Source organism: Hyla sarda, unplaced genomic scaffold, assembly GCF_029499605.1.
Source record: "Hyla sarda isolate aHylSar1 unplaced genomic scaffold, aHylSar1.hap1 scaffold_88, whole genome shotgun sequence".
In the NCBI taxonomy this organism is placed as follows: Eukaryota; Metazoa; Chordata; class Amphibia; order Anura; family Hylidae; genus Hyla; species Hyla sarda.
This window is the reverse complement of record NW_026610908.1, coordinates 628,782-648,082: the sequence shown is the minus strand read 5'-3', so window position 1 is coordinate 648,082 and position 19,301 is coordinate 628,782. Positions and strand designations below refer to the sequence as shown.

The following is a 19,301-nucleotide window of genomic DNA, read 5'->3' as shown; positions in this document are numbered from 1 at the left end:
GATACACTGACCCTACGAGCTCTTCCAAGTCCATCAGAAAAAAAAAAAAAAAAATATATATATATATATATATATATATATATATATATATATATATATATATATATATATATATATATATATATATATATATATATATGACTTGCACCCCCTGCTGGCAGGAGTTTATAATTGTTTTTGGTCTGTTACGTATCGAGAATGTATATTGTGTATTTGTATTGTAAAATGGTGGTTGTTTGTTTTGTTGTTTTAACAGTTATTGTTTTTGTGGAGGTTTTCATTTTTTTTTCTTTTCTGTTTCTTCTGCGTTTAGAAATGATGTAATAAAATATTTATGGGTGGTCCCTGCAGATCCACTACTACACGGAAGAACTATTAATATCCTTATCCGTAATTCCGACCGCAGCCTGTCTGTTTTGTAACTTGGTTCTTTCTTTAGTCTTTTTGGCTGCTTTCTTCTTTAAAAAAAAAATTATAATAATCAGGGCCACCCATGGCCGCAAGTTGTTTCCGGTATTGGAAGAAAGCGGACATGTTTTTCTAGTCTCAGGCCATGTTCAAGTGGCGGAAATCCTGCTGTAGCAGTTTTGTATTAAAAGGGTTATCCAGGAAAAAATTATATATATATATATAATTAAAGGGGTACTCCTGTGGGAAACTTTTTTTATCAACTGGCTCCAGAAAGTTAAACAGATTTGTAAATTACTTCTATTTAAAAATCTTAACTTCAGAAGCTCATAAGTACTGAAAGGATTAAGATTGTTCTTTTCTGTCTAAGTGCTCTCTGATGACACGTGTCTCGGGAACCGCCCAGTTTAGAAGCAAATCCCCATAGCAAACCTCTTCTAAACTGGGCGGTTCCCGAGACACGTGTCATCAGAGAGCACTTAGACAGAAAAGAACAACCTTAACTTCAGAAGCTCATAAGTACGGAAAGGATTAAGATTTTTTCATAGAAGTAATTTACAAATCTGTTTAACTTTCTGGAGCCAGTTGCTAAATATAAATATAAATAAATATAATATAATATATATAAAAAAAAAGTTTCTTCCTGGATAACTCCCTTTAATTTGATGGGAATCTGCTGCCCTGTGCACACGGCAGAATTTCTGCAGCAAATGTTTCTACCACAAAAGTCCTGATTTCGGCATCGCAGAAACAACAAACTACTGTTTATGGTTTCTGTGGATTCTGCATGAAAATGCATTGCCGTCTATTTGTGAGCAGTCCTAGCACCGGTGGTACATCCAAATGTGCGGAATGTCTGCACGTTTTGTCATGTAAACATAGAATATATCCATTAAAGAGATCTTAAAAAAGGCTAAAAAGGACCCCTCCACACTGTTGAATTTCTGGGGTGAGATTTTGTCTGCAATGGGCGCCGCCGTAATCTGTCGGGCACTAAGATCATGCAGATATGCGCTGTCGCCATAGAGGGCAATGCAGTATAGTGGGGAATTTTGCCAAGAGGCTTAAGAGTGCATTACTTTTTCAGAATTGGCACCAATTGCCACCTTTCTTGGACATGAGGGTTTTATTAAAGGGATTATCTAGGGTAAGAAAAGAGGAACTTTATTTATTTTTGAACCGGCACCGACCCCTTCCCCAAGTTGTGATTGATATTGTAACTGAGTTTCATTTAAGTTAATGGAGCCAAAGTTGTAATACCGCACACAACCAGAGGTCCCCAATGGGCGTTATTTTCGGAACAAATCAGCTCTGTTTTTCTATTCCTGGATAACCCCTTTTTAAAAGTGATACTTTGGATCTGAAAAACATCCTGGGGATAGGGGATAAGTGACTGATCATGGGGGGGGGGGGGGGTCCAATTAATGCTACCAGAACCCAGCGATCTCCTGCATGGCACCCCAGCTGTCCTCCTGTGTGGAGTGGGGGGTGGACACGACCTCCCCCATGCATCTCTATTAGAGAGCTGGAGATACAAGACTATATTGCCTTTTGACCCCCTACTCCACACATGACAGGGCGGAAATTGCGGAGGAACGCATCAGTCAGACCCCCTGTGATCAGCCACTTACCCCCTGTGGATAGGGAAGTTTTTCAAAACCAGTGTACCCCTTTTAACTTTTTTCTTTTGCCATTCACCATGTTGTACCAGAACAGTAGGTGCCCTGTCCATCCCAGGTGTTGGCGTCCGACCTCCACCGATATCTGCCCAGTATGAAAGGCCTCGGGTCATCCTAACCCTGTCTGCTCATGGCATTTAGTGATCTGTCCTCTCACATGACTACAGACCGGATATAGGCGAGGGTGTCCGTCATATCGGGAGTCAGGGGTATGAAGACAAGCAGACCTGTCATCACATGCTATTTTCTCATACGGACCGGATCATGACATTTGGTGACTTGACCATTACCGGCGCTGTGTCACCATTATGACCAGAGGCCGGACCCCCATTGATCCTAAAGGGATGGAATGTCCTAGAGGATAGGCAACTTTCCTTCCACTTGTACTGACCTCCATGGTGTAGAGCAGCAGTCATTTCATAGCTGCTTCCTTCTATTTCATTGGCAGCGATAATGTGTCCATTGTACAGAGATGTATTAATGAGAGCTTCTTAACTATAGGAGAGTCCCATCTTTTTATGGCCTATCCATTGGACTCCTTAGCCCTTTGGCGGTTAATTATAAATGAGAAAAGCCGCCATTGATCATTTTCAAAGTGAAGGTGATTGTGTTTGTGGAGTCTGTAGGGAGGAGGGATACCGAAAGAGACAAGCGGGCATTTGCTCCACCTCTGGGTCATAACCTGTGATATTGTATGAAAACGATGGAAATACCCGTTTATTTACACTTCCTATCGGTATACCAAGGTTAACGCTCCTTTAAGGCTTAAATGGGCACTGTCACTTTAAAACTTTTGACCTGTCTTTTCAACATTTTTTTTATATTTTTTTATCTGTCTGGGTGTAAATGTTTGAACCTTGACTGATCGATAGAATAAGCTGGAAGAAGAGCGCGCTAAGGCCAGGTTCACACAGCGGCATCTTCAGACAAAATTTCCACCGGAGATCCCTCGGGCGGCGCTAGGACTGCACAGACTGCATTGCCGTCCCCACAACCGGAAATCCATTTCTGAGCGAATCATTCGGCGGTTCTGCTCAGAAATACATTGCAGTCAAAGGGGACGGCAATGCAGCTTGAGTGGTCCTGTGGTTTTGTCTGAAGTTTCCGCAGTGTGACTCCGGCCTTAGTGAGACAGACTTATAATGTATGTCTATAGGATCGTCTCGGTCCGCCCTGCTCTACCAAGCGATTGGTCTCTAGGACATGTCAAAAGGGACAGGTACACTTTAAAGGGGTACTCCACTACATTACAACATATCACTGCCCACAGGAAAGGGGATAAGTGTCTGATCATGCAGGGTCTGGCCTGTTGGACCCCCTGCAATCTCCAGAACAGGTCCTCCGTCTCTCCCTGTGCATGGAGTGCCGTGTCTATGAGAGTGCCGGAGATACCTGAGATTGCTCATATATTTTTAGCACTACTATAGAGAATGCATGGAGCACCGGTGGTGTAGAGGAAAAGTTTTAAATTAGTACAGTACCCCTTCTAGGGATGGCATATAGAGTGACATCACCAACCCTGTGACTTTAAAATGGTGGTGTAGTTTTGGAACAGATGGTGGCACCCTGGTTTGGAAATACTGGTATAAGCAATCTAGTGATTGCTTATAAATGTCCCCTATGGGACTGTACTAGGAGAGCATAGATCTGACTGATCAATGCTATTCAACAGCATAACATTAAGCAGTAGAAGCCAGTGTTTCCCATCCAGAATGCCTCCACGTGTTGCAAGACTACAGCTCCCAGCATGCTCGGGAAGCCTTTGATTGTCTGGGCATGCTGGGAGTTGTAGTTTTTCAGTTTTGGGGTGATGTCTTTACTCCTGTCACAGTTTAATCCCAGCGCAACCCTATAGTTGCCCGAAAAGAGAAATTACATGACTGTGCAAACTTATCCAGAGTACTGACCCTTTTTTGCTTGGCATCAGTTTAAGAAAAAAAAAAAAAAGAAATCAAAGAAATTAAAAAAGTAAAATAAAAATCTTACTAACTTTTAACGTAACCCTATTTGATTTTATATATATATATATATATATATATATATATATATATATATATATATATATATATATATAAATATATATAATATATAAAAAATTTTAACCTCTCCTTATGTGTACCGATCATTCTGCACCTCTGTGTCTTTGAATCTGTTAAAGGGGTACTCCACCCCTAGACATCTTATCCCCCTATCTAGAGGATAAGATGTCTGATCTCAGGGGTCCTACAGATGGGACCCCCGCGATCTCTGTGCAGCACCCAGCATTTATTTAGAACGCTTGGAGTGAGCAGCGGGGGTTGTGACATCATGGCCACACCCCTTGCAATCTCATGCCACGCCCCCTCAATGCAAGTATATGAGAGGGGGCGTGGCATGAAGTTACAACCCCCGCTGCTCGCTCTAAGCGCTCGGAACAAAATGTTCTGAACGCTGGCGCAACGGAGTACCCCTTTAAGTCGCTATATGTGTTGTGTTTTTGTGTGCTTGCACTAACCTGTCTAGCTTGTGGTATGTACAAGCGTCTGACCTATTTTCTGCTTTTTAATACATTTTTTACATTTCTTTTGTACCCCCTCTGCAGGAGAATTTACAGCCTTCAAGTAACGGCACAGTCAGCACAAGCACTTCTGTTACTACTTTGTCTCGTGTTCCTCTAGTTTCTTAGCGCTGGGACTACATTACAAAAAATAAGTAAAAACATGCAGATAATACACCCATATTGTAAGAGGGAGCAGCATGACCCATCAGAGGAAAAAAAATGGGGGGTGGTGGGAGGGGAAAGAGACCAGCTGAATCGCCTGTGTTCCTCTGGGGCGTGGCTCAGCACTGCTCTTTGGAATGCCCCACAGAGGAGTAGTCTTGGCAAAGAGGAGGCAGATCTTTCTTCATTGCAGAGACTCTTTTTCTGGCTGTCTAAAATACTAACCCACACCTTCTTTGTGGATCCTGCTCCGATCAAGATGGGAAATGTCTGCAAAATTTTTTTCTGTTTATGTCTTTTTGGGAAATAAAATGCTGGATCTCCATATATCCCCCTCACCAGTGATTTTCTGCTGGTACGGTAAAAGCTCATTCAGTAACATACCATCTAGACTAGAAATTGGTCCTTCAAGTCACAAAGACCTAATCATGACACACTATGGCCACCAAGCAAGTGGGGCTGAGCTGCAATACTAGATACAGCCCCTGGACAAGAGTGGCGCTGTTTCTCAGGGGGCAGCACCAATAGACTTACTTTCCTTAGCTCTTGTAGGACTTTTAGTTACCATCTTGGGGGTGGGGCATGAGATTAGACTTCATTTTTAGATCATTAAACCACTTCCCCAACCCCTGCTTGTATGCACTTATGGTATTAATGCTTCCAATCTACAATTTTTTTTAATTCGGATCTGCACGTGGTTGTTTCTATCACGGGCAGAACCCACAGGTCTCTTGTTCTCCAGTGGAGAGCATTTGGTCTTTACTTACTGCGGGATGAGCAGCGATGGACATACCCATCAGCTTTCCTTATGCAGGGGCGGGGTAACTCTAATGTCTATGGTCTGACCACACAATAGTTTACTACTGGATGAAGTGGAGATTCTGCATTTTATTTCATGTCTAACAACTTAATGCAAAAATTATCCACCTCTCCTTATTTTAATACATCCATTATCATGTTCTGCGGGGGAGGGGCTAAGAAGAATCTGTTGCCTACATTCTCTTTTCTCATCGGCTCCGGTATTTTATTCCTTTTTTGGTGAGGCCTTGCATGGACATGGAGTGGAACTGTTTGTGTTTTCTGAATTTTTTTTAAATTCAGTTCATATCCTGCAAGGTTAATTTGTGGCTCCCAAAACCAATAAGATTTGCATTCCCTGCTGAGTGGTCACATGATCACAGTAAACCCCTCCCCTGATTAAGTTCTTTTCTTGGTCTCTCTCTCTTGTGCTGTTACTTTGAAATCCCTGAAAGATGTGCCCTAGTAGAGCAAATCATTCGAATTCACTCTCCTGTCTTGGATTCCCCTGACAAGAAAATGTGATTTTTTGAAATTTTTTTTCCGCTTGGCCAATGACACCCGTAAAAGACCGGGCAGATTTTAGTGTGTGAGCGTACGTCTGTGAGTGTTCATGCTACTGGTATCAATGTTACGACTAAAATATTTATACTCCAAAGCCTAAACCAGTAGCTACCGACGAGGTCATATTTTATTTTCCTTTTTGTACAGTTGAATAATTTTTTGTTTTGTTGTTTTAATTTTTTTTGTTTTTCATTTTAAATTGCTATTTATTTAATTTATTTTGCTATGTAAATGTGGAACGTTTTGGAGTTCGGCCAGAGTTTGTATATGAAAACTAGACCAGTTGCTTGTGTAATGGACTTGCCTCCCCTCTTTTCTGTCATTGCTTGACCTTTTATGTTGGGTTCCGTCTGCGGGACGGACGCCATGTTGTGGCCGCGACATAAACTGCCCCGGTAACCCATGTACATATCTTTTTAGAATATTCACAGATATTCACTACTTTGAAACACATTTTAAGAAGAAGAATCTGTTTTTAGTTTTGTTTTTTTCGTGTGTTGACTTTTTTTTTTTTTTTAATCCACTAAAATGCAAGAATATTTTTTTCTTATTTTTTTTAGAGAATTTTTCTTTATTTTAGTAATACAAAATTAAGGGATTTAGTTGGTATTAATTATTTTTTTAAATCCATAAAACCCTAAAAAAATCCAATTTTTTTTTTTTTTTAAATATCACTGAAATCCTTTTTTTTTTTATTTTACTTTTTATTTTATTCCCATAGTGATGCCACTAGTTTTTACTAGGATAGTCTGGTAAAAAGTCTCAGAAAACCCCTTTTAAAGGGTTGTCCAGGATAAGAGATATATAATATAATATATATATATATATATAATATATATTCATTCTCTATATAACAGCTCCACCCCTGTCCAGCGTAGTTCCATTTATGTAAATGGAGCCAAGTTGTAATACCAAACAGGTGTGGCCCTGTTTTTGGAAGTTAGTCATTCTAGTCTTTCTATTTTTGGATACATTCTTTATCCAAGGGGTTCACTAATACATTTGTGCAGTGCAATGTTCTCCAACACTCAGGTTTGTGAGATAAAAAAAAATTTATTTAATGCACAGGACTGAATTTTTCCCAAAAGTTTTTTATTTTAATTTTTTCCTCCCTATAATGCATCAAGGAAATTTATCTCCAAGGAGAACAAATACCATGTTTTCGAGTCTTCTTCTTCCTGTGTGTATCTACATACAGCACGTCTCCAGCACTGGGTCTTGTATCGGAAGGTTCCAATAATAATCATGATGACGATGATAATAATGCACCCGTATAAACCTAATTCTATGTTGCTGTACATAACTGTCAGTCACTGACTTACAGTGCACATTCAGGTTGGAAATACTGGGGGATATGTATAAAAGTGGTGTGTAAATTATAATAAAGACCATATTTCCAAATGTCTACATTGTGTCCATTACCCCAAACTTGCCAAAGGTTTTTATTTTTTTTATTTTACATATACAATAGCATTCAAAAAAAGAAAAGAAATGTTATGACTTTATATATTTGTTTCAGGTATTTGGTTCCTTTCATTCAGGTGTCTCCCAATAAACTGGATTCTTCTTCACATAAATTTTATTTTAAATTTTTATTTTTTAAGAAAAAATTGTAATGGAAAAATGGCACAATGTGACTATTGCCAACCCCTTTCTCTGCTATCAGGGATAATTCATTCAACTATAAATGTCGGCGCTAAACAGGGCCGAGACTGGAACGCGTAAATACATAAACCCCAAAAGGAAAGAAACCAGTCGTTAAGAATATATCAAAGATACAAACTTTATTGTTCAATGTACCGTATATACTCGAGTATAAGCCGAGTTTTTCAGCACGATTTTTTGTGCTGATAATGCCCCCTCGGCTTATACTCGGGTGAACTCTCCGCCTGTCAATCCCTTTCAGTGGTCTTCAACCTGCGGACCTCCAGATGTTGCAAAACTACAACTCCCAGCGTCCGTGCGCAGCAAACGTCCCTGCGCGTTATCATCAAGGCAACGTCACTAGTCCGGGGCCGGGCCAAGAGCGGAGAAGAGGGCCTCCCGGTGAAAATGGACAGCCCGGAACGACTAACCATCCCCACCGGATGGTCCCTGCAGCATAGATGGCCCGGACCAGCTCACCCTTCCTTCCCACCAAGGGGAGGTGAGTAGAAAACTAAAGGGGGGCTTATACTCGAGTATATACGGTACATAAAAATAAATAAATAAAACCAATTAGAAAGCATAGACAGGTAATGACATAAAGACTACACTGACAGAAAGTAAGGTGGCGTTAACAGGTTGTTAAACTGAAATACAATACCTATACGTACCCTAGCGTATGTTTCGTCAACACCCCCTGACAAAGCCCATAAGCAAAACGTACGTTGGGTACGTATAGGTTTCTATGTTTTTCCCATGTTTGCTTTGGTCCCTTTCGGGTACTCCGGTTTCCTCCCATACTTCAAAAACCTACCAATGGGGAATAGGACTGGTTTGAGTGTACAGCGCTGCGGAATGTGCTATATAAATAAATTATTGTTAGAGAATCCACATTAGCAAGACCAGTGGATTGAGGCCTTCCCTACTCTTCTCCCATCAGATCTTGTCTACAAGTAACAAAAGGTCCCGATGTACTTTAGGGGGGAAAAAAAGTCTGGCAGTGGCTTTCACAACCCTCTCCCCCCAAATTCCCCAATTAAAATATGATGCATGTTTGGTCACATGTGCCCGTGCCTAGAGGAATCATGAGAAATAGCTGTTGGGTCAAACGAGCATTTTAGAAAGAGAGAGAGAAGCTTGTGCAAGTCAATTATTCTCTATTTCGGGCAGGGGAGCGGCTATTGCCCATAAACCTTCAATAGCTGTAGGCAGAACAAAAGGATTTGGCGCTGAAATTCAACAGGCCCGATCCTCCTTGCCCTAAACACCTAGCATAGTCGGACAGTTATCCTGAAATTGTTGAGTTTAGCCAACTTTTCCTGAAAGTGTATGATGGTCTTGACACTAGTGTTGAATAGGATGAGTGGTCTAAAGGTCCAACAAAAATCCACTGTGATCCCTACTTTGTCTCCACTGCCCGAAAACATTTAGAAACATTGAATTATTAGTAAAAATCTCTCATGGTAGGCCAATGTTATGTCATTTAAAACGCCACCAAAGATTTATCTCAAATTAAACATAAGATGATAGGAGTGGGTACACATCCCTATAAAACTGGCCTGAAATCAGTCAAGGAGAAGAGGGTGATTTCAGTTTATGTGCTGCTGTGTTGGATCGACCCATTATTTTAGGTAGTGACTGTGCATTGGTTTGGTCCACCGTTTGCTCAGAGCAGGTCTTGACAAATTGGCTTCAAATCAAGGAACCAACAAAAATTTTTATCCGGAACTTTTTTTTCACCCCTTTGTGACACCAAAAATTACCTTCATGTATCCCCGTGTATGGAAAAATAAAGTTATAAGGGGTCAGAAAAGGACAATTTTTAACAAAGAATTTTCATACAAAAAGTTATATTTAAAAAAAAAAAAAGAAGTAACACAATATAAAACTACTTTGAGTATCGTTGTAATCGATTGGATCTAGAGAATAATCATCAGGTGTCATTTTTACAAAAAAGTGCACTGTGTAGAATCGGAAGCCCCCAAACAATTTTAAAATGGAAATATTTTCAATTTTGCTTCACAAATATATATAGATATATTTTTTTGCTGTAGATTTTGGGGTAAAATGATTAATGCCCAAATAAAGTATAAAAATTGAAAATCCCTATGTCCTTAAAGTGTACCTGTTATTAGCAAAAACTTTTTATGTAGTGGAGAAAATACCATTATACTGTATGTATATTTGTAATATACATTGGTTAAAAATGTGTATATTTTTGTCCCTGCAGCTATTTCATGTGTCTCTGTAAAGAGACAAAATTAGGAAGTGTGAATGGACAAGCAGGGCTCTGTACACTGAGGCTCTATAACATGCTCCCCGCTCACACAGCAGGATGATTGACAAGCCAGGAGCCTGCACAGAGCCCTGCTTGTCCTGCCCTCACTTCCTGTATTTGGACTCCTCACAGAGACACACAGGCAATAGCTGCAGTGACAGCATTTTTTCACCCAAAAATATACACATTTTTTTTTTACCAATGTATATTACAAATATATATATATATATATATATATATATATATATATATATATATATATATATATATATATATATATATAATGGTATCATCACCGTTATATAATTTTTTTTTGCTAACAACAGGTACACTTTAAGGGGTTAAACAACCCAGACAATTTTTCAGCTTTCGTAGGTGTAATTTTCATTAGTGTTGAGCGGCATAGGCCATATTCGAATTCATGATATTTTGCGAATATATGGACGAATATTCATCATATATTCACTACATTTGCATATTCATAATATTTGCTTTTTATTTTCGCATGTTCGAAAATTTGCATATGCGAAAATTAGCATGCCAGTCTCACACAGTAGTATTAGAGCCTTTTTTTTTTACACCACACAAGCTGGAAGCAGAGAGGGATGATCACTGTGATGTGTACTGTGAAAAAAAAATTGTAGTTGCAAATATATAGTGCTATATTTGTGAATATTCGCGAATTTGCAAACGTGATATTCGTGAATAAAATTTGCATTGCGAATATTCTCGAGCAACACTAGTTTTCATCGCTAACACTTTAGTAGTTTTTGATCACTTTTTATTCCATTTCTTTCTGGGTGGTGACTAGAATTTTTATTGGGGGGGGGGTATACAGTATTTTTAAAAACATATTTTGTGCAGCAGGAGGGAGGGAGAGAGGAGGTGCAGCTGGATGGAGGGCGAGAGGAGGTGCAGCAGGAGGCAAGGAAAGAGGAGGTGCAGCTGGAGGGAGGGCGAGAGGAGGTGCAGCAGGAGGGAGGGAGAGAGGAGGTGCAGCAGGAGGGAGGGAGAGAGGAGGAGCAGCAGGAGGGAGGGAGAGAGGAGGAGGTGCAGCTGGAGGGAGGGCGAGAGGAGGTGCAGCTGGAGGGAGGGCGAGAGGAGGTGCAGCTGGAGGGAGGGCGAGAGGAGGTGCAGCTGGAGGGAGGGTGAGAGTAGTGGCAGTTGGACGTTTGAGAGGGGAACAATGCCTCAAAACAATTCTATGAACAAATTGTAAAAAAAAAATTTGCAAGACACGCTAAAGAATGTGAAGAAGAAAGGGCACATAGACTCCAACAAATGAGAAAACAGAACCCCCTGAAGATATCTTGGGAGAGCCACCTGGAGGGAGAGAAATGCTGAAAGTCCTGTCTACAAGAATAAGGGAGCTCCTCTCTTCTTACATTACGTATCTGACCGGAGTGAGGTTTACTGTTTACACAACTAGTATATGTACTTATTGCAGATTTGTGTGTTTGGTCATTTGTTTACCGACTGCCCATTCCTTACTATTACATCAATAGAAAGGCCAGCGAGAGCAACTTTATTGCTGTTTTATTTGTTTTATTGTTCTTTACTTGTTCGTGACATATGTAAAAGTTGCAAAGGGCGCGGTCTCCTTCTGCATCAAATAATTTTTCTACATAATTTTTACCAAGAAAACCATTCCGGTTGCTATGGAATATGCTACCTGTGCGTTTATTTCCTTACTTCGCTTTATTATGCAAGTGGATCCAATAATATTCCATTCTCTGAACTGCAGGTTCAAATGAGAATGTGTTCCGATGGGTAACATCTTTTAGGTACACTTTTTGTTATAAACTTTGCGGGAGCGTTCAGTGAGCTGTACTAGAACAATATTTCCCAACCAGTGTGCCTCCAGCTTTTGCAAACTCCCAGCAAGTCCCCAAGAATAAAAGAATCAAGCAAATTAAATTCTACATGTCCAACCCTACTCTCCCTCTACATCAGGGGATAATATGAAGACCACCTGACACATTAGATGACTGGCCAGTCCCAGGTGGTTAGGTCAATACTTACATAATGTGTAAGGGCAATTTTACAAGATAAAAATTTCTCCCCAAAAAATGAACATTTTTAAAGAGTCTACTTGATCCCGACTGGTATCGCCTTACCTGCTTCTTCAAGGGTTTTCATTTCTGGACTCCATTGCATGCTTTCAAACTACACTATATATATATATATATATATATATATATATATATATATATATATATATATATATATATATATATATATATATATATATATATATATATATACTTTATTGCAAAAAAGAAACATTAAATATATAGTATATTGGCATGCTGGGAGTCGTAGTTTTGCAATGGCTGGAGGCACACTGCTTTGGAAACACTGCTATATACAGTTCATACTTGTTAAAGAACAATAAGATGACCACAATGTGTTTTCTTCCTCCTTCTGGGGCCTCCATCGATCAGCTGTAATTTATCAGTAAAGTATGTGTTAAATTTTCCTTCAGCTCCCCCCACAGGGCGAATGAGGCATTTCAACAGGTCCATTCATATCAATGGGTTGTCTGAATAATGCAGATCAGGTCCTCCATGAGAAACTAAGACACGATGATCCTGAGCCGCCTCTTTTTATTCAGAATTCCCTAAATTTTGAACACCTTTACGTGTAATACTGTTCTGCAAGTGTGGACCCATTTGAGGTCCAGTTTGCTGTCCGGAAATGCTGGGAGTAGTAGCTTTAAAACAGCTGGAGTCATCCCGGTTGGGAAACCTGCACTATGGTCATGCCTGGAGCCAAAATGATCCTGTTTCCCAAAATTTTGTGTACTGAATATTTTGCAGCACTTGAGTTCGTATCCTTCTCTGTGTACCTCCCTTTTAGCATTTTCTTTCTATTACGTTTCTAATGGTCGTACTGTCTCAGGAAATGTTAAATCTTAGAATAATCTCACCTTCCGTATTTCTTTTCCCTACAGTCCGATCGATCATTTTAACTTCTATTGTTCTGTTTTGTTTTCTCGACTGGATTTTGTTTCTGGAACTTTTCTTTTATAGGATTTCTTGACTCGTAGAACGTAAATTGTGTCACATTTATGACCCACGGTGTAAAGTGAAAGCTCCTCCTTTTAATAAAGATATTACAGTCAAGTTTTTGTTCATAATACGCCTTAGTAAAAAAAAAAAAAAAAAAAAAAATTAAAATAAACTTATCTTTAAACCAACGAGGAACCACCCAAGGTTTTTTAAAGCTATTTGATGGTGCCACATAGAGACATGACTCCTATCATGATGCCGTAAACAGTGCGGCATAACTTGGGGATGGATTTAGCCCCATCGCTGTACTCACAGTTGTGGGTGAGGACATTAAAGGGGTACTCCAGTGGAAAACTTTTATTTATTTTTTATTAATTGGTGCCAGAAAGTTAAATAGATTTGTAAATTACTTCAATTGAAAAAATCTTAATCCTTCCAGTACGCATTAGCTTCTGAATACGACAGAGGAAATTCTTTTCTTTTTGGAACACAGAGCTCTCTGCTGACATCATGACCACAGTGCTCTCTGCTGACATGTCTGTTCATTTTAGGAACTGTTCAGAGCAGCATATGTTTGCTATGGGGATTTTCTCCTACTCTGGACAGTTCTTAAAATGGACAGAGGTGTCAGCAGAGAGCACTGTGCTCATGATGTCAGCAGAGAGCTCTGTGTTCCAAAATGAAAATAATTTCCTCTGTAGTATTCAGCAGCTAATAAGTACTGGAAGAATTAAGATTTTTTTTTTTAATAAAAGTAATTTACAAATCTTAAATACAAAGTTAACCGCACCTCAAGGATACTGCCCTGCTGGGCGCACAATGAGAAAAAATTGAAAACAGTTCTTTTGAAAAAAAATTGGAAATATTTATTAAAGTACAATAAAAATAGCCTATGATAATAAAATAAAATGCAAAGCAATTAGAGCGATACTAAAGATATATGAAAATTCTATGTCATTGGGCCCTAATGGCAAATATTTAGAAAAATGTAAATGTAGCACTGCCAATTTGATAAGTCAGTATAACTGGTTGGTGCAGAATGCCGATAATCTGGAAGAGACTGGTGATCCGCCAATAAGATGTTACATGTGTTTAAGTCTCTAACATGTAAAAAAAAAAAAAAAAGAAAGAAAATGGCAGCAGCAACTTTGTCAACAAAATGGAGGCTCTAGCGCACTTTTTGATCAAAACGTGCCCCCCCCCCCCCCCCCCATCCACCAGGCAGAGGTGGCCTCAGTAGGCAAATGTCATTTGCCTACTGAGGAAGGGGTCATTTTCAACACCCTGAAACGCGTCTAGGCTTCAATCTAATCTGAACAGAGTGATATAATACAGCACTGCCAACTCCATTGCAGCCGTGCCATAAACAACAGAAGGAGGCCGTCCCACCGCACCGGGTCTCCTAATTACCTGTCCTACTCACCGGGCGTATTGTCCACGTTTATCAGGCTTGTGAGGATTACTCTATACAACAACTGACAGTCATTTTCCCAGGAACCGCAGGACTGAAAACATCGGCCTGTCGCAGTACGGGACCAGCGGCTCTGGACACGGGGAGAAAATCATTTATTTGCACAAAGACTATGGGCAGCATAATTTAACTCCTGCAGAGACTTAAACACATGTAACATCTTATTGGCGGATCACCAGTCTCTTCCAGATTATCGGCATTCTGCACCAACCAGTTATACTGACTTTTATCAAATTGGCATTTTTCTAAATATTTGCCATTAGGGCCCAATGACATAGAATTTTCATATATCTTTAGTATCGTTCTAATTGCTTTGCATTTTATTTTATTATCATAGGCTATTTTTATTGTATTTTAATAAACATTTACAATTTTTTTCTTCCTCCGGAGTACCCCTTTAATTACCATTGACTTTGTTTGTTGTGAACAGGTACAAAATCGTGTGCAGATTAATTTCTTCCCCACCCCTAATTAGATTTATTTTTTCATCACCTTCTGTGATCCATATAAGCTGATTTTGCGGACAAGTTATAATATTTGTATTTACTACCTTCACGTTACGCTCCTCAACATTAAAAAAATCTTAATCCTAACTTGTCTTGCAAAATCAGCTTATATGGATCATAGAAGGTGATGAAAAAATAAACCTAATTCGGGGTGGGGAAGAAATTAATCTGCACACCATTTTGTACCTGTTCACAACAAACAAAGTCAATGGTAATTAAAGGGGTACTCCGGAGGAAAAAAAAGAAAATCAGTGCCAGAAAGTTAAACAGACTGTAAATTACTTCTATTTAAAAATCTTAATCCTTCCAGTACTTATCAGCTGCTGTATGCTCCAGAGGAAGTTGTGTAGATCGTTCCAGTCCTGACCACAGTGCTCTCTGCTGCCACCTCTGCCCGTGTCAGGAACTGTCCAGAGCAGGATAGGTTTGCTATTGGGATTTGCTTCTGCTCTGGACAGTTCCTGACATGGACAGAGGTGGCGGCAGAGAGCACTGTGGTCAGGACTGGAACGAACTACACAACTTCCTCTGGAGCATACAGCAGCTGATAAGTACTGGAAGGATTAAGATTTTTAAATAGAAGTAATTGACAAATCTGTTTAACTTTTTGGCACCAGTTGATTTAAAAAAGAAAAGTTTTCCACTGAAATACCCCTGGCGTATACGCAGCGTATTTCACACTGCGCAAAATTTACAGCAGCAGCGGTAAATATGCAGCGTATCCCTTGCTCACTATACACACAGGGCTTTCCGGCGGCAGCCCTATGTGTGAGTTTTGGAGGCGGAGCTGCGCGTCACAGTCACGCCGGCACAAGGTCCCGCCTCCAAAACTCACTACACACATAGGGCTGCCGCCGAAAAGCTCTGTGTGTATAGTGAGCAAGGAATACGCAGCGTATTTCCCGCTGCTGCTGTAAATTTTGCGCAGCGTGAAATACGCTGCGTATACGCCAAGTGGGAACGCACCCAGGGGTTGTCCAGCTATTGTGTGTTCTGGAGATCATATTTTTTAAAAAGTTTTAAAAAGTTAACAATATGATCATTAATAAGTATTTTTTGCGGCATAATAGCTTATGTAAATTTCCAATATTCTAAATTTGAAGTGGAGGAGGTGTGACCATGTGAAAATTGGTTGCATTAAAGGGTGTTGGTTTAGTAAAGGGATGTATAATATAAAAAGTAAAAAAAAGTCTAAAACATTTTTACATTTTAAATTCTAAACTTAAAAGGGCATTTGTAATTGGATTCATGCTGCCTAAACCCTCGAGGTGGTCCTGGGGGCCTTTATTGATCCATCTCTCCCAGGACCCAAACAGGAAGAGATCTATAAATCCAGACTGGAGGGATGAAGAGAAGCTGCTGGGGTCTTCCCTGATAACTTGTGGTTCAGGCAGCATGAAAATGATGACAGAATATTTTTTTTTTTTTTGTAAAGTGTTGTTCTTTTGTTTTTGTTTTTTTTTCTAAATGTCAGGATTTTTTTTGTTAGTGTTCCAGCTTGTTGTCATTATGTCATAGAAGTGTGTGCTTGTCCTATCTGACCTTGAAATAATATAAATGTTTGATTTTCAACTGAGCATTGTGTATTTTAGCATAAGAGAGAAGCCGCTATTTTTGTTTGCATCTCATATCTTAAATTAACAGGTGTTATGTGCTCTTTCTGTTCCCAGTGTCACATACAGTAATGGACATAAGAGAGCCCACCCCTCACATTATATACAGTAATGGACACAGGAGAGCCCACCCCTCACATTATATACAGTAATGGACACAGGAGAGCCCACCCCTCACATTATATACAGTAATGGACACAGGAGAGCCCACCCCTCACATTATATACAGTAATGGACACAGGAGAGCCCACCCCTCACATTATATACAGCAATGGACACAAGAGAGCCCACCCCTCACATTATATACAGCAATGGACACAAGAGAGCCCACCCCTCACATTATATACAGCAATGGACACAAGAGAGCCCACCCTCACATTATATACAGCAATGGACACAAGAGAGCCCACCCCTCACATTATATACAGCAATGGACATAGGAGAGCCCACCCCTCACATTATATACAGCAATGGACACAAGAGAGCCCACCCTCACATTATATACAGCAATGGACACAAGAGAGCCCACCCCTCACATTATATACAGCAATGGACACAAGAGAGCCCACCCCTCACATTATATACAGCAATGGACACAAGAGAGCCCACCCCTCACATTATATACAGCAATGGACACAAGAGAGTCCACCCCTCACATTATATACAGCAATGGACACAAGAGAGCCCACCCCTCACATTATATACAGCAATGGACACAAGAGAGTCCACCCCTCACATTATATACAGTATCTCCCATAAGTGACTCCACCCCTCACATTATATATACAGTATATCCCATAAGTGAGTCCACCCCTCACATTATATATACAGTATATCCCATAAGTGAGTCCACCCCTCACATTATATATACAGTATCTCCCATAAGTGAGTCCACCCCTCACATTATATACAGTATCTCCCATAAGTGACTCCACCCCTCACATTATATATACAGTATATCCCATAAGTGAGTCCACCCCTCACATTATATATACAGTATATCCCATAAGTGACTCCACCCCTCACATTATATATACAGTATCTCCCATAAGTGAGTCCACCCCTCACATTATATATACAGTATTTCCCATAAGTGAGTCCACCCCTCACATTATATACAATATCTACCATAAGTGAGTCTACCCCTCACATTATATATACAGTATCTCCTATAAGTGACTCCACCCCTAACATTATATATACAGTATCTTCCATAAGTGAGTCCACCCCTCACATTATATATACAGTATATCCCATAAGTGACTCCACCCCTCAAATTATATATACAGTATCTCCCATAAGTGATTCCACCCCTCACATTATATATACAGTATATCCCATAAGTGAGTCCACCCCTCACATTATATATACAGTATATCCCATAAGTGAGTCCACCCCACACATTATATATACAGTATATCCCATAAGTGAGTCCACCCCTTACATTATATATACAATATATCCCATAAGTGAGTCCACCCCTCACATTATATATATACAGTATATCCCATAAGTGACTCCACCCCTCACATTATATATACAGTATCTCCCATAAGTGACTCCACCCCTCACATTATATATACAGTATATTCCATAAGTGAGTCCACCCCTCACATTATATACAATATCTACCATAAGTGAGTCCACCCCTCACATTATATACAGTATCTCCCATAAGTGAGTCCACCCCCTCACATTATATATACAGTATATCCCATAAGTGAGTCCACCCCTCACATTATATATACAGTATATCTCATAAGTGAGTCCACCCCTCACATTATATATACAGTATCTCCCATAAGTGAGTCCACCCCTCACATTATATATACAGTATATCCCATAAGTGAGTCCACCCCTCACATTATATACACAGTATATCCCATAAGTGAGTCCACCCCTCACATTATATATACAGTATATCCCATAAGTGAGTCCACCCCTCACATTATATATACAGTATATCCCATAAGTGAGTCCACCCCTCACATTATATATACAGTATCTCCCATAAGTGAGTCCACCCCTCACATTATATATACAGTATATCCCATAAGTGAGTCCACCCCTCACATTATATATACAGTATATCCCATAAGTGAGTCCACCCCTCACATTATATACAGTATATCCCATAAGTGAGTCCACCCCTCACATTATATACAGTATATCCCATAAGTGACTCCACCCCTCACATTATATATACAGTATCTCCCATAAGTGAGTCCACCCCTCACATTATATATACACTATCTCCCATAAGTGAGTCCACCCCTCACATTATATATACAGTATCTCCCATAAGTGAGTCCACCCCTCACATTATATATACAGTATATCCCATAAGTGACTCCACCCCTCACATTATATATACAGTATATCCCATAAGTGAGTCCACCCCTCACATTATATATACAGTATATCCCATAAGTGAGTCCACCCCTCACATTATATATACAGTATCTCCCATAAGTGAGTCCACCCCTCACATTATATATACAGTATCTCCATAAGTGAGTCCATCCCTCACATTATATATACAGTATATCCCATAAGTGATTCCACCCCTCACATTATATATAAAGTATATCCCATAAGTGAGTCCACCCCTCACATTATATATACTGT

General features: G+C 39.8%; 2 protein-coding genes across 3 annotated transcripts in view; both read left to right on the top strand.

Annotated features, from left to right (window-relative positions):
• LOC130348327 (serine/threonine-protein kinase B-raf) overlaps positions 1 to 7,555 on the top strand; it is a gene marked incomplete at its 5' end in the record, with an annotated part of 60,331 nt that extends 52,776 nt beyond the window's left edge. For both annotated transcript variants that reach the window (XM_056554732.1, XM_056554731.1), the window contains 1 exon segment: positions 4,669 to 7,555. In XM_056554732.1, coding sequence (XP_056410707.1) covers positions 4,669 to 4,691 — 23 coding nt within the window.
• A 527-nt stretch (positions 7,556 to 8,082) lies between these two features.
• The window catches only part of LOC130348328 (hemagglutinin/amebocyte aggregation factor-like), a 29,548-nt gene continuing 18,329 nt past the window's right edge, over positions 8,083 to 19,301 (top strand). Inside the window, exon 1 of the mRNA XM_056554734.1 lies at positions 8,083 to 8,296. Within this exon, the coding sequence (XP_056410709.1) occupies positions 8,256 to 8,296 (41 nt within the window). The 5' untranslated portion in view covers positions 8,083 to 8,255. The remainder of the gene's footprint in view (positions 8,297 to 19,301) is intronic.